Genomic DNA, 15,697 nt, shown 5'->3' with positions numbered 1-15,697 from the left:
TCTTTCCCGTTCTCCCAGACATTCCCCTGACTGTCCAGCCAAAAAGTCCTTGTCTTCCTATAATGATAGCTGAAGAGGAGGTTTTTATATTTTCTGTGACAATGCAGATCTGCAAGGCTAGGCAAATCAATCTTTTCTTAAGGATACTGACTCCAAAGTAAAACCCTAATATATTCCCTTATTTGTAAAGGTAATTCAGACAGCTAGTTTTCCAAAGGCTTGTTGAATTGAGTGTGTATGTTTAATATTTCATTAAGGACTAAATTGTTCCCCAGTATAGAGTGAAAAATAAGTTATGACCTTATGTTTGCAACTTTGAAAGGGCAAGAGGGGTAATTAAGTGCAGAATTTGGCTCACTGTATACATCTGTCTAACTGGAACCATTAAGTTAGTTTCTCCTCACCATCCTCCCCCCAGATGAATGCTGATTAAATTCAGTGAGTTCCAAAGCAGTTTTAAAAAAAAAAAAAAAAAAAAGTAATTTCTATCTCCAGAAATTCTCTGTTGAACTTAATATTTAAGAAATAATTGGATTTCATTTGCTCCCTGTTTTAGCAGAATTTAAGATATCTCTTGAGAGTTTGTTGACGTGTTGGTAAAGTTATATCAGTAGCTGCAAAATAAGATTTATAAATGTGTTTCATATCTTTCACATTTTCCTCTCTTCTCAGGAATTATTGTGGGTTCCAGATATATTGTGATGACTTTTCTTTTGGTAGTGTAGTAATGAAGTATGTAAACTAGCCTGACACTGGTTTATATTTTCAAACCTATCAACAAGTTTCCAAATGAAAAGGAATTTGGAATTTAACTTCACTTGTTAACTTCACTTTAACATTGCTTATCCCAGTGCTTGGCCTTGAAAAGTTGCTTTCTTTTAAACACGTTGTAGTGTCTTGCAAGTAACAGCTTTTATATTCCCATTGCTGGCAAAGGCAGTCCTTGAAGAGAATAGCTGGTACTGTATCTTGTGTACTTGGGACCTTTAGCTGGGTTTTAAGGGAACCCCTGTAGTTGCCAGAAATATTTCTGAAGCTGCATTTATTACAGTGGGTGATAGAGTGGACATAGGTGGAATGAGAAGAGACCTAGGAACAGTGGCAGAAGCAGGTACTGCAGCCTTCAGGTGGAGAGCAGAGAGGCTGGAGCTGGGGAATCATAGAATCGTTTAGGTTGGAAAGGACTTTTAAGATCATCAAGTCCAACCATAAACCTGGCACGGCCAAGTCCACCACTAAACCATGTCCCTAAGCATCACGTCTACATGCCTTTTAAATGCCTCCAGGGGTGATGACTCCACCACTTCCCCGGGCAGCCTCTTCCAGCCCTTGACAACCCTTTTGGTGAAAAAATTCTTCCTAATAGCCAATCTAAACCTCCCCTAGTGCAACTTGAGGCCATTTGCTCTCATCCTCTCACTCGTTACTTGGGAGAAGAGACAAACCCCAGACTCGCTACAACCTCCTTTCAGGTAGTTGTAGAGAGCGATCAGGTCTCACCACAGCCTCCTCTTCTCCAGACTAAACACCCCCAGCTCCCTCAGCCACTCCCCATCAGACTTGTGCTCCAGGCCCTTCACCAGCTTTGTTGCCCTTCTCTGGACACGCTCCAGCACCTCAATGTCCTTCTTGTAGTGAGGGGCCCAAAACTGAACACAGTACTCGAGGTGCGGCCTCACCAGCACAGAGTACAGAGGGATGATGACTTCCCTAGTCCTGCTGGCCACACTGTTTCTGATACAGGCCAGGATGCTGTTGGCCTTCTTGGCCGCCTGGGCACACTGCTGGCTCATGTTCAGCCAGCTGGCGACCAACATCCCCAGGTCTTTCTCTGCCGGGCAGCTTTCCAGCCACTCGCCCCCAAGCCTGTAGCGTTGCATGGGGTTGTTGTGACCGAAGTGCAGGATCTGGCACTGAGCCTTGCTGAAGTGGGAAGAAATGCTCTCTCTCGGTTGTGGTATTAAGGAGTTGCCCCAGGGAAAGGGCCACAGGAGCAGAGGTTTGAAACAGGTCCTTGGGCTGGAACCTGGGGAAGGGGATGCCTACGTCTGGGATGTAGCATGAGGTCATACACCACATAGTTTTCATACGTCAACATATCTGCGTACAGGGCATGTCATTCCTGTTCACGCTATACAATAGCGGCTAAGGCATGCCTGTTCAGATGCAGGGCTGGGCCTTACTGAGAGATTTGGGACCTAGGGTTTCAATTCCTTCCTGAGTTTATAAAAATCCCAATACAGATGCTGTGATCACCTAGAAAAAAGAAGATACTTCAGCTCCTAAATCATAGAAAACTGTAGGAAGATTTATCTGGTATTTATAGACTTCTAGGTAGGCTTCTTTTGCTTAGCCAGGTGTTACTTAAAAAGTGTTTTGAGATTTTAAACAGTGATGAGCTTCTGACATGATACAGAGGGAAAAAATCCTGCATATTCTTAAGAAGCCACCCTATTTGCTGTGTGATTAGCAAGTGTCTATATGGAAGACCAAAGATATCTGGAACTGTCTCTTCACAAACTTTTCTTTTTCTCTGGATGTAAACTTCCACAAAAAACCTATTTGTGTCTTTCTTTCTTTTTTAGTTTTTTTTTCTTTTATTAGTATGTTTTAAGAAAAAGATGTTTGTTATGTTTGCAGCCTTAAGGTCTGCATCAAAATTACTAGATAACCACCACAACCTTGCATTTGCTTGTACCAAGGAAGGCATTTAGGAACTAAAATATTCGTGGGAGATGAGAATGTATGACTTGGATTTAAATACAGGAACTTTCTTTGTTTTTCAAACCTTCCAGTTGTGCACTCTTTTCCCACACAACATGTAATATTAACCTATTGCAAAGTATAGGTTTTAAAGCAGTGGTAAAGGGGAGGACAGTCATCTCTCAAGGGTGTGTGGAGAGAAAAATACAAATTTTGGAGGTAAGTCCCAAAGCCACAGAGAAGATGTACAAAGAGGGCAAGACCAACAACAACCTTCTGCACTGATTCCAAACACTCAGAGTCAGCATAAATGTGAAACCCAAATGGCCCACTTGTAAATGGCCCGTTTGCAAACTGCTTGACCATCTATTACTCCTTTGTTTAAGTCCTCTCAAAGATCTCAGAAGTCATTGCAGAAATTTAGCAGTTAATGGTTTTGTAGTGATCCCCCTGAACATTCTGACTCAGAGGAATCCTCCATAGGACGGAAAGAAATCACTGTACTGTGTCCTTCTTTCTTTGCTGAGGATAATGAATGCCATTAAAAATCAACAGCAGAGACCAAGAAATGGAACTGTATGGAACAGCAATACCAGCAATAGCATTTCAGCTGGGGAGTTGCACAGTCCAAGTGGCTGTTGAGAAGACTCTTGATAGCATCTTCCTTCAGAGTGAAGTGGAATGTGAGCTAAGGCAGGCAGAGAGGTGAAATCTGTAGGAGGAAAAGTATGAAGTGATCAAGGCTAGGCAGGTATGCTTATTTGCATATACACATTAATGTACTCTGATGCTTCAGAGAAGCTCCCTTCAATCAAAAACTGTTTTAGTTCTTGAAGGCTTTGCCCAAAAATCAAAATTCAGTTTAGACACCTCAATGCAGGAGCATTTATATTTATATTCACACATATACATACACAAAGACAATTTTTTTTTAAATACGGATCACATCTTAATGCCTTACAAGTTTACTGCTCCTATTAGTGAGTATGTAAGACATTTCCCTTAATCTTGAATAACCAAACGAATTAGATCCCTTTCTTGTTTCCCTTCTCACTGCAGAAAAGCAATGGTTATTTACCTGAGATAGACAGTGATACACAAAAATTCCTTATGAGCTTCTTTTCCTCAACCTGCTAAATTTCGCTGTGAAGAGAAGGGCTGGTATTCTGTTCCTATATACCAAGACTTTTCAGGCCACTAACACAGTCCATGTGATTCCAGTTTGGGAATCCATGTGATAAAGGGATTGTCCAAATGGTACTGCTAGAAACAGTATGTGAGTTGGTTTGTGTATGTCCACTTTTTTGTTAAATTACGTAACAGCTTTAAATAAAATAATTTTTAAAGGTTAAATAATATTTGAATGTCAACTTTAAGTTAACAGTGCTAGGGACACAGCATGACACAAATGTCAAAATCAAAAGCATTTGGAGGGTTATAAAGTTCCATAAATCAGGCTTGGTATGCACACATTCAGCAGAAAACTGAGAACAGCCTGTCAGTTTTTACTTCTTCTTTCCTATCCTTAGTTTCAGTGCCCACAGTTCTCCAAACAGGACTTTATGTTCACAGTTTACCTGCCTGTCTTGAAAAGTTGAAGCACTCAAGCCACACGTGTCCTCCTCTGAGCTATTGCCCTGCTCACCTCCAGAGTGTGGGTACAGCTCTCGGACTCACGGAGGCAGGTGCGATACCTAAAAGCCCTTCGGTTTTACAGAGTTTGAACTTCCAGGCTTAATAACGTTTAACTTTATTTGGTTTAATTATGTTTGGTTGCAACAATCTTTGTAAAAGCAATTCAGGATAATAGCTTGTAGTTCAAAGGTGCAGGGCCTTGGGTGCGTGTGTTAAGCAGAGCCGTTAGAGGTGAAACTCCAGTTACCTCCAGCCTCTCGCCTTTCCAGTTCTGCATCATCTAAAACACTTGGTGCCCCCCAGTGGCTTCACAAATCATTGCCACTTGTTAAGACGCTACGGATAAAAGTACTTGCATCCAGACATGAATACAAAATACTTCCAGAATTTTGATTTGTGTTTTACTGAATACTCTCTATTTTTCCTTGCTTTTATTTCTTTCAAGTTCCTGAAAAATTCTGTAGTGTAAAAAGTGGACATAAATACCTGCTATAAAATGTACAGCACGGGGTCTGGAGTTTTCTTGTACAAACTACTTGCAGTAAGCCAAATCTTAAATTTTTGGTTTATTCAGTTCTCACCCAGGTAAATTTCGATTAAATTCAGTTGGTGATTCCGTTTAGCAGAACAGTTCTGAAATTCTCATCTCATTGAACCTGACTTTTTTTAAGGCTTTGACTTCCAAGACGTAGTATATGCAGTGTGAAATTTTGCAGAGCTGTGTAAAAGACATCAGTTCGGTTAAGGTTATAGAACATGAGGATAGGAGGAGACAGTAGAAGATCATTACAACACATATGCATATTTCACATACGTTTTCCATGTACTTAGGCATACAAGTATCTGTATGTATGTATATACTTCTGGTCAATTGTCATAGCTGTAAACTCATGCTGTTTATATTAGCACAACATTCAAATGCCTTGGAAAGGAATGGGCATTTTTTGGTCTCATTCCTGACTCAAAGAACTTTCAGTCTAATTTTAGAGGGAGATGATAAATGGATGGAACAAACAGCAGAGAGGAAGTGGTAACAACAGTAAGACTGGCTGGTTGCATAGGGTACCCGTATGCCCAATATGAAGGCTTTGAACCAATGTTTTGATTCAATATAAACAATGTTCTTCTATTTTAAGAAATAAACAAACATCAGAAAGCTATGATTAAGATTGCAAAATGTGTGGGGTTTTTTTTCTTTTCTTTTTTTTTTTTGTAATTTCTGTTTTGCCTTGTTCTTGCCCTTTTGGAAATAGTTCCTGTGAGATGAAACATTCCACATCTAACCCTGGCTCAAAGTGAAATGTTTCATTTTTGTTTGATATCTGTGCTTGAACTTGCAAAAAGGCAAAGTGCAAAAGGAGGAAAAGACATGGGCTTAGTTGTTTATTTTTGTAAAATTATTTGCAATCATAAATATATAAAAGCTAAGGAACTTTTAAACGTAATTTCAGATGTTGCTGATGATTTTTGGTGTAGCCTGGCTATTGCATGAAGACAAACTGTAATTCTACTAGCTGCTTGCTGTTGTCATCTTGTCTGTTTGTTTTTTTTTGGGGGGGTAGTGAGCACTAAACTGATGATAGCCAGTGAGAGGGGAGCTACATAAGGTACTGCAGGCACCTGATGAGGACATGGGGTTCTTTTTTTCCAAGAGCTTTAGAATTCATTTTCTGTTTGGAAGAAAACAAAACGTGGTATGAGTATGCAAGCACCACTGACTGATCTTAAGACTTCCCAGCTGGTTGTTAGTATGCCTGTTGGTATTTTTCCTATTTGTTTTATTTTGGAAGAGCACTGGTTTCCTATGCTTCAAAATAATTGCTCTGTCTTGGTGTCCAATGTCACTGTTTTTTTCCCCAGCTACTTCTGAACAGGTTGGCTGAGATTTGCTATCCATTTTCTTGATTATATTGCCATCACCTTTCTTTTCAACTGAACCTGAGCATCCAGGTCAGAAGAGTGAGCAAGTCCTCCCTTTCTTCACAGTTATTCTCATATTAAGTGAACTATTCTAAAATGTGTATCTTTCCAACTTATTTTGCTCTGGAATTGTTATCATTTTCTCTATATATATCTGTGCATCTCGCCCTTTCCCCATAATAACTTTTGGATTCTTTTAGCCATTCCCAGCTAAAACTGACAGTGGTAGAAAACCTAAAGACGAATTATTACAATTATTTACTACTAATATGGTATCATATAAAACTGCGCTGAAAGGTTTCATTAAGAAACAGACTAGTACTGCCTAAGATAGACTGAGCTACTAATATAGTAACGGCTCAATATGGTCTCTGGAAGACATAAACAGGATGTAAGTTAACACAAACAGATGGCGATATGTGAATATTATCACATATCAGAAAAGGGAACAGAGAAAAGAGATTAGGGATGGAAACAATTTAGCACATCTTTTCTCTTGATGAATCAAATTTATACAATGTAGATACTACCTTTCTCTTCTCAGCACGTCAGGCTGTCACATCAATTTGAACATTTAGTCCTTCAGGATGAAAGATTTGAGATCTGTGCTGAGGTTGTCTTGGGACTAGTTTGTTTTCGGCTGAAGGTAAGGCAGCTAAGATCTCCTATTTCTTTTGTCATGTTTTATAGCAATACAATAACCTGCAATTGAATATAGTCTTTGTAGTTAATATACTTAATTATTTTTGAAGGAAAGTGATGGCAGTTCATGTATATCAAAGAAGATTAAAGAAAGAAGCTTAAGACAATTTTGTTAAAAATTAATCAAATGCTTAAGAGAAATTCAAGCATATTGGGTATGGAAATATATAGTCAAGGCAAACAAATGGTCTAGCCAGTTATACAAAATGACCAATATATTCTATGCTTGATGGGCTTTGATGAAGATGATTGTTTTAATATATTTCCCTAGACATTTGTATATGATGTGTATGTGTGTGTATTACATGTTTCTTGTCAAGTTAATTTTATATGTATGTGTATTTAATATCCAATTTTCTTTACATATATATATATATATACACAATGACTGTCATGGATGAGGATTCGAGTCGTAAGCACTTTTTTGTTGTTTTCTTTAAAGAATATATTTGCATTTATAAAATCCTACAGTCAGACTGGGCAGATTGGAGCAAGATATGAGTAAGAACAGGTTGCATGCAAGGCCAGCTTCCCAACTGCCCTTGGCCCTGGTCTGCTTTTTTTTTTTTCTGAACATGATCCTTTTTCCTCTCTTGGCCTTTCATTCCCCAAAATCTCTCTAAGTGCCAAGTTTATTGACATAGAGACCTTGCCTGACAGAAACTAGAAAACTCACTCTGCACTCAGAGCATAAGAGCTACAGTAGCTGGGAGGGCTCACTTGTTTATCAGACATTAAAAGGGGATCAGTGTCTGATTTTAGGTAAAGAACTCATTTAATAGAGAAGCCTGCAACTAAAGCCTCTGTAAAGGATTGAATTGTGACACTGAATCTGAACACCAGGCAATATTAATAACAGCACTGGTGTCTTCTAGTTCTCATGATACCTAAATGAGCTTTTAGCTTTTCTGAAGGCTCACAAGCATGTCTTGCTCCTTCTGGCTAGTGTGGTATTACTTTTTAAGAAATTCTTTTCTCAGTCATTCAGTTGCCCCAGTTACCTGAGTTTGATGCAACTGGCTGAAGGAGCTAGCGAATCTTTTGCAATAAGGTAATGGTGAATTCATCTGGAATAGGAAAATGGTTTTGTTTGAATTTATGTTGTTTAAAACAAAAGAAAAAAATAATCTGTTGCTAGAAGATCAGACAGATTAGAGAATGTGGAGTTCTTCCAGTAAGTGGAAACATGGATATAATTTCTTTCCTAACAAGAACTTTTAAAAGATTTTGAGGAATAGGTTCTGTGGCTTTCATTGCTCAATAGCAAGATGTTGGTCGTAGTCTGCTCTCTCACACGGAACAAGCAAATACTAGTTTTGCAGATCCAGAGACAGCTGTTAGTCAGTGCTCTACATTTACTTTAAAGGAACAGACCTGGTGAAATAGAGCATAGCAACACAGGAATTGTCACTTTTGATCAGACCAGTAGTTCGTCTACATCTGTTCTCCTGTCCCTGGTGATCCAGAGGAAGAAATCAGATATTCAGGGAAAGACAATGTTACAATAGGAGGTAAATACGGACACTTAGCTAAGAAACTTTTGGACAAGTTGTAGAATAAAGGTGTGATTCTGCTGAAAACCAATGTTGAAACAGCTATCACTTGCCCTCCTGGTCCAAAAAAAAGAAAACAAAACTAACAAGCTTTTAAATGAATAGTGTTTTATAGTTATTTTTGCAGCTTTATTTGCTTTTTAAATCACTCTTTCAAAAACCTTCCTGTGTTTTCTGTAAATTGTATTAAAATGCATCTTAGAGGTAGGATACTTGTAACTTTTATGCAGTTACAGGAGGCCTAAGGGACAGGGGATTTGAACTGTAATGCTGCCCAGCTGTAAAAGTATGAAATATTTTTCCTTCCTTTGTTCTTGAGAAATCCTTTTTTATTTTTTTGCTTTGCTGTAACTTAATTTTTTGCCTTTCATGCTGTTGAGCAGATGGACTAATAATCTATGACTTTCATATTATAACTATTTCATCAAATGTATCATGCCAAAGGGTTAATTTTTGGCCTCCTTGTCATAGCTGCAGATGAATACAAGTCAAGCTACTCATTTCTCCAAGGGGGTGAGAATCCTGTCTTATTGAAACTGACAGACTCAATCAGAGCTGGCTTGTCAAAGCTCTGGGAGAGGATTAGTCACTACTAACTTCAATTTGACGTGACACCTGAGTGTCACAGCAGCCCCTAGGTGCAGCTGTGAGAGTAGAACAGAAGAAAGATACACACATCTTTCTCCTTCCTCCTCTCACTCCTGCCAAGGGCATTAACTTACAATATAACCACTTATATTGCCTAAAAGTTAGTGCTGTGCATTTCATATTAAAGGCAATAATCATAATTTTAATGACGGATTACCTTTGATAAGAAAGCAGGATATCATAGTCACCAGTGACTGACCCACAATGAGTGGGGACTTGTAAAACACCAAAGTTGGTCCTTTTCTTAATTAGGAGCATTCAAGTTGCATAAATACGTCTGAGAAGACTAGAGCTAAGCCATGAATTTCAGGCTGTCATCCAGATTCTCTAACAACTTGTGCTAAGTCAGAATAGGGTTTTGACTTGGGTTCAGCTCTAACTCTAATATGATCCAAAGCCGTGAGAATAAGACATTCATCCTCAGTGCCAATGGGAAACTGTATCTCCCTTATGCTTTGTTTTTATGTGGAAAAGCAGGCAAGTCACAACTGCGTAGATTTGAGAGAACATGTTTTCTGATATGGATGTTTGCAAGAAGACCTATGCCGCTACAGTAACAAGACCACCACTGAACAAATGGATTTGTCCATTTGTGACTCTTTTACTGCAGTCAGTGTTCAGTAAGGGAATGCTGTGGTAAAGGCGCAGATGCTCCTAGCATCTCTTGCAATTCTGTGTTACCAGCAGTGTAATGGAAAGAGTAAAGGCTTTACAATAGCGAAGATACTTTCCCAAAGAATGAAATTACAGCACTCAAGATCAACATGGTATATCCTAAGCTATTATGGCAAACTGCCCAGCAAAGCTGAAGCCATCTCTCGGTCTGCTGATATAAAAGTTAGACAGATGGGTTCCGTTAATTTGGGTGACAGACTGTCAATGATATGCAGCTACCACTTCATCCCGTGTTGCTAAATCAGACAAAAATCCCAAGATTTTTGGGGATCTCTTCTTTCATTTTTTTTATTTAAAGAGATTTACTACTGTTTTAGAAAATCTGATGACAGCTTTTGATTTATTCTCAAATGCTGATGGACTTGAACTAGGAAAACCATTGATTCAACATTAGCTGAACCTGCAAAAGAACCAGTACTCCTCCGTGCAGTCCTATTTCTTTTGAGATTTGATATTAAGAGTGTACAGCTGCTCTAAGGGAAATATTCACATTCACTATTTGAGCACAAGGAGAATGAAGTACACTAGGAGATAAAATTCTATACTGCATGCATGTAGAGTCCCTCTGACCTTCTGCAAGATATTTAACATTTATATCTTTGTTTCCTGGAATGCAGAAGACTTTACTTCCAGTGGGAGGGCCAGTTAACACATCTCTAAAATGCCTCCCAAAAACCCAACTCTGTAGGATTCTGTGGTGGACACTTCCTATAGAACGTGAGGCAAATACTTTTTTAGAGTTTCTACTGATAGTATGAAACTTCCCTATGCCAGGGATACATTACCTTAACTATTTCTTAATTAAGGGTAAAATTTCCATCTTCATACTCAAAAGGCTCTCTCACAGCAGCCATGCTTAAATGAAGACTGGAAGGTTTGTTTTACAAATGTTACAATAGTTCATTGCAGAACTTCCTCCCACATTTGTCTGATTAGATTTAAGAAAAATGTAATGAAATGGATGCGATAATGAACGCTTTTACATGAAGCTCACGACCTTAGGTCACAAAAAAGCAGTCAGCTATCACAAATGTCTCAGTGTGAACACTGCTTCTAAACCTCAGTTAATCCATAAATCTCTTTGTGGCTGAAAAATTATCTCTTGTGCTGTCACCTTTTTGTAATCCTTTGATGGCAAAGCACTGAGAGATGAGAAAGTGGCTGTGTGTTACTGGTGGTACTTGGGCTTGGCTGCTTGGTGGGATTTACAGATTCCAAACTTGCTTCTGAAATTCATCACTATATCCGTTGAATCACAATCATTTCAGGGCTCAAATGAACTAAATAAGGCGCTTCTTAAAAGCATAAATGAGGCCAAGAAGATTCATCTGGTCCCGTGCCACCTGCGAGAGAAATTTGTGCTACGTTTTGCTATTTGTTCCCGCACAGTGGAATCCACCCACGTCAAGTTTGCCTGGCAGCACATCTCACAGCTGGCAACTGATCTTCTGAAAACATGGGAGCAAAACCACCACCAGCAGTAACAGCAGTGAAGTAGCACTGGGGAGGAGGTAATTAACTGGCTTTCTCTGTGTTGCCAAGTTTTATTTTAGGGGCAGGTGGGAAAGTCAGATTATGATGGAAAAAATACAAAAACCTGTTGTTATATAGCCCAGCTGCAGTAGCAAAATCCTTGCCAGCAAGTTGTGTTGCAACCTTAGTCATTCCTTCTCTGTACTGTAGTTTCATCTTGCCTGCTACCAGGGCGCACATAGCCATGGAGGCTCGAGCTGTCATTTCTTACCAGTTTGTAATGAAGAGCATTTATTGAACCAGGCAATGGAAATGGGAGTGTTAGTGCTCCCTCCATTGTTCCCATTAACCTGTAGCAGCATGCCCACTCCTTTCTTCACAGATGAAACTGTGAGGTGTTATAACCAATTAATTTAACATTGCTATGACTTCAGAAAGAATCCACATTGGGGGAAATTCAATAACCTGATTATAACACTGTTCAGGTCCTATCTAAACAGGCACGCACAAATCACAGAATCACAGAATCGATTTGGTTGGAAGAGACCTCTGGGATCACTGAGTCCAACCTTTGCCCTAACACCGCCATGTCAACTAGACCATGGCACTAAGTGCAAATGTTGTCATGATTTGGGGCACTACCATGTCATGACACGCTTGCTGCAGTAATTTTGTAACTGAAGTTAGGACTTTAAGACTTCCTTCATTACATAGCCAGATCAGGCACTAAATGGATGCTAACTGTCCTTATGGCAGGTTCTCTACTTTCTCCTGAAGGGTTTGCTTGTAAAACAGCCATTTTGTCAAATCTCAGCAAACAGGTTATGCTAGCTATTGGTTTTCACTTTGATCATTCATAATGAGGCCTCTTAAAAGCTCCTGCTTAAGAGTTTTGTCAAAAGCCATGTGCTACCCGGTATTCTATATTTTTAACCAAGATACTATAAACAGTGATTACTTGAAAATATTGTGTAAGCTATGTACTGTGAAATAGAGTTGTGATTACTTTTATGGCTACTATTCTGCTTACTTCATTACACCTTCTGCATGAGACAGACCAGTATTTTGTATGTGAAATATATAACCAGGTCTGTCCAGGAAAAAAAAGAGATCAGATTCTGATCAAAGCTATCATAGAGTAAATCCAGGATAATTCCACTGAAATGAAATGGAGTTGTTTTGGGCTTATGTGACAATAATTGAAATTAAAAACCTAACTAATACGTATTGGAAAAGAAATGCATAAGGTAAGGCAACACTAGACTGAACATAAGAGGATTTTGGTGGAAAACCTCTCCATGGAAACCAGAGCAGAGGTGGATGATGCACACCTGTATAAGCCTTAAACTGCTGTAGACCAGGGACGTGGGCAGAATGCACATCCAAACCCAGGAGAGGTGAAATGTTCCCAACAGCCCAGAATTAGGCATAGGTCCCTCTAGACATTTGTGGGAAAATGTTGCCAAAACCGACATTCAATTAAACATTTTTCAGCATATGGGTATCAGTTTTAGAAGAGGCTGTTGTCCAGATACCAGAACTCCTTTTGGCAAAGAATTTAGGATAAGAGTTAATTTAAAACATTATAAATGCAGTAAAAGTTAGTTTATTTTTGTTTTTAAAGAAGTGATGTAAGTAAATCTTCTAATAAGCAGCAGTGACAGGACCCATAGAATAACATTTCTGCAGGGCCAGCCCAATACAGAAATCTGAGGATCACGGTTCTAGTTTTTCTGAAATTCTGGGATGATTTGAATATGTAATTGGTGAAGGCCTTCTTAGTATTCCATCTTTCATACCCTCTTTTCCCCACGTGATAATCCTTTGTAGACTATTAAAGTTAGGTCATCTGAAAATGAAATCTGGGCTATGTAATCAACTCAAGAACAAAAGTATTGAACATTTTGAAAGAAGAACATAACTGCTGTTTCTGTTCTGTAGTTTTGCAACATATCTGTAAGTGAGAAATACTGTATTTATGAATAGTTAATATGTGAACCTGGATTTATTGTGCCTTGTGTGCAAAAGCTTGTGTGTATTCTGTGCCGATTGATACTGTTTGATGTAAAAGATAATTACAAAATCTCAGAATTGTACTTTAGTAGAATATCCACATCTCAAGGGAGACAGTGTGGCTACTAGAGGAGGAGGGGGAAAAAATAACTTTTCAGTAACCATACATATTTTTTTAAACTAGTTGAGCGCTAGTACAATACTTACATTCTTAATAATAATGACAGATTATAAATATATTTTATTACTGATGGTAAAATATGGAAAAGATGTATTTATGAAACTATTGCTAATATATTATACTCTGAACTGCATTATAATTATTAAATTTCTAATTTTCTCTTGTTTACATGTAAGATTCTGCTCATGGTGGTTGTTTTGTTGTTGCTGTTGTCTCCTGTAAGGATACCATAGTTAATGAGTCGTAGTCACACTGCAGTTGCCTTACAACAGCAGTCTACACCTTGAGACATGCGTAAACTTGAACTGCTCAAAGACAGGAGCAAATGAGAAATACAATTGAGAACCCTGAAGACCAGGGCGGTGGGGGCAGATTAAATAACCATTGATGGATAATATCTACATAGCACATGTGGAGTCTGTATGACCTAAATGGAAAAATAATCAGACATTTAGTGCTTTTTTATTATAATTTGTGAGTTGTCGAGTTCCTTCAAAATCTGTATCGAAAGCCTACTAAACAGACACATAGGTTTTAATTGGCAGCATTAATAAAAGTAAATAAAACTATGACTATTGTCTGTCTTTGCTTTTAACCAAGCTTTTCCCATTTTATTCATGCCAGATGCACTGTAAGGGGTCCAAGTTCCCCACTCAGGTCACGTCACTACCCTGATTTTCACCATCGGTGACATTTTCTCAATGTGTTCTTCAAACAAATTACTTTGCAAATGAGAGTTCCTGCAGGAAGTTTCCTCCTCAGCAACACGAGTCTGAAAAATGCCTGGCCATAACCAGGGTCGATGCCGACCCTTCTGTAAAGTTCTGCACGGTCCTGCAGCTGGATCTGCCACTGGAGCCACAGCTGCCCTGCCTCAGCTTTGGTTTGCAGCTCAGGCACCATCAGGTAGGACAAGGCAGGGCCCACGTCATTAGCTCTGCCTGGCTGCAGCCTGTGTTCCCCAGGGGAGCTGGCAGGTGCAAGCTTCTTCACTCCCTGCTCCTGTGCAACCCAAAGGAAATCAGGCAAGCACGCCTTGGGGGAAATTTGATGGCAGCAGCGTTACAAACTGTAAATGTTAGCCCAATTTGGTCTTACATGATAGCTTGCATAGTAGCGCGACAGTTTTATATGCTGTCTGCTCTAGTGGTATAACAAGCTTGATGTATAACAAAAACCTGACAGTAACTGTAAGAAATGTTTCTCACGGGAAATTAAATGTTCACCCACACAGAATTGACTACATTAATACCAGAGGTGTAACTGCAGCATAGTGTTTTAATTTGCATCTAGATTGGTGCTCTAATTTGAACATTGGTTGGTGTGATTCAGCTAGGGAGTCCATGAGGAGATTCAGTTCATAGGATACATCCACCTGGGCCACTGTCTTTTGCCCTGTAAGGCATCTTGTTATTCTTCTTGTCCCTCTGCCAGAGAGTCCAGCTACTGCTGCTGAGACCTTTAGCAGAGCTGTTGTCCCAAAAAGGCCTGTTCAGCAGCTGTTGTTTCCAAGGATGCCAGCATCAGCTTCTGATGCTGCTACGCTGGCTGTGGTAGCCTTGCAGTCTGGGCCACCGTGGGAGAGATGAAACAGGTGGCCGTGGCGGTCAGGCGCTGCGTGCGCAGAAGGTGCGAGTGCCCATCGCGAGCACCTGAACCACCAAGTGAGCCAGGGCTTCTGCTTGGGCACATCTCCCACAGAACTTGCCTCCCGTGGAGCCTGCCCTGCACGAAGGGCGGTTGGTGAGGAGCAAGCCCAGGACTCTGTTGGCTCGGCCTCCTCCAGAGTGAATGAAAGGCATCCAGAGGGCCTTCTAACTGAAAGGAGAGGATCAAAGAGCAGGCAACCGGGGTATGTTGATGGGAGGTGGCCGCCCCGCTATTTGGGCAGCCATCGCGTTCGACACACAAGGAGCAGCGGCACTCCCGCTCCCGCAGTTGCTGAGCGCGTGTAAATGCAAGCGCACGCCTCCTCTGCCTCACAGGAACATCTCCATGTTTCCATTTTCTGCTGCTATTGAAAATGGCCTGGATAGGCGATGGACATCATCAAATCTTGTACATTCTCTAGCCTCTTCCTTCTTCGCTGCTGTAACCTTCAGCTGAAACACCAAGCCTTTATCATAAAAGTTTTTCTGAAGCGTGCGCAGGCCTGCCAGGGTGCGAGAACCCTTCTGGGCGAGCAACGGTGACC

The 15,697-nt window shown here is 40.0% G+C and overlaps 1 protein-coding gene across 1 annotated transcript in view; it reads left to right on the top strand.

Annotated features, from left to right (window-relative positions):
• Nucleotides 1–11,656, top strand: part of DDC (dopa decarboxylase (aromatic L-amino acid decarboxylase)) — a gene marked incomplete at its 5' end in the record, with an annotated part of 26,513 nt that extends 14,857 nt beyond the window's left edge. Inside the window, 2 exons of the mRNA XM_009702197.1 lie at nucleotides 6,803–6,904; nucleotides 11,105–11,656. Coding sequence (XP_009700499.1) covers nucleotides 6,803–6,904; nucleotides 11,105–11,320 — 318 coding nt within the window. The remainder of the gene's footprint in view (nucleotides 1–6,802; nucleotides 6,905–11,104) is intronic.
• Between the last annotated feature and the right edge of the window lie 4,041 nt (nucleotides 11,657–15,697).

Source organism: Cariama cristata, unplaced genomic scaffold (genome assembly GCF_000690535.1).
Source record: "Cariama cristata isolate BGI_N322 unplaced genomic scaffold, ASM69053v1 scaffold29466, whole genome shotgun sequence".
Taxonomy (NCBI): domain Eukaryota; kingdom Metazoa; phylum Chordata; class Aves; order Cariamiformes; family Cariamidae; genus Cariama; species Cariama cristata.
The sequence above is the reverse complement of the archived record's forward strand: the minus strand, read 5'-3'. Positions and strand labels throughout refer to the sequence as shown.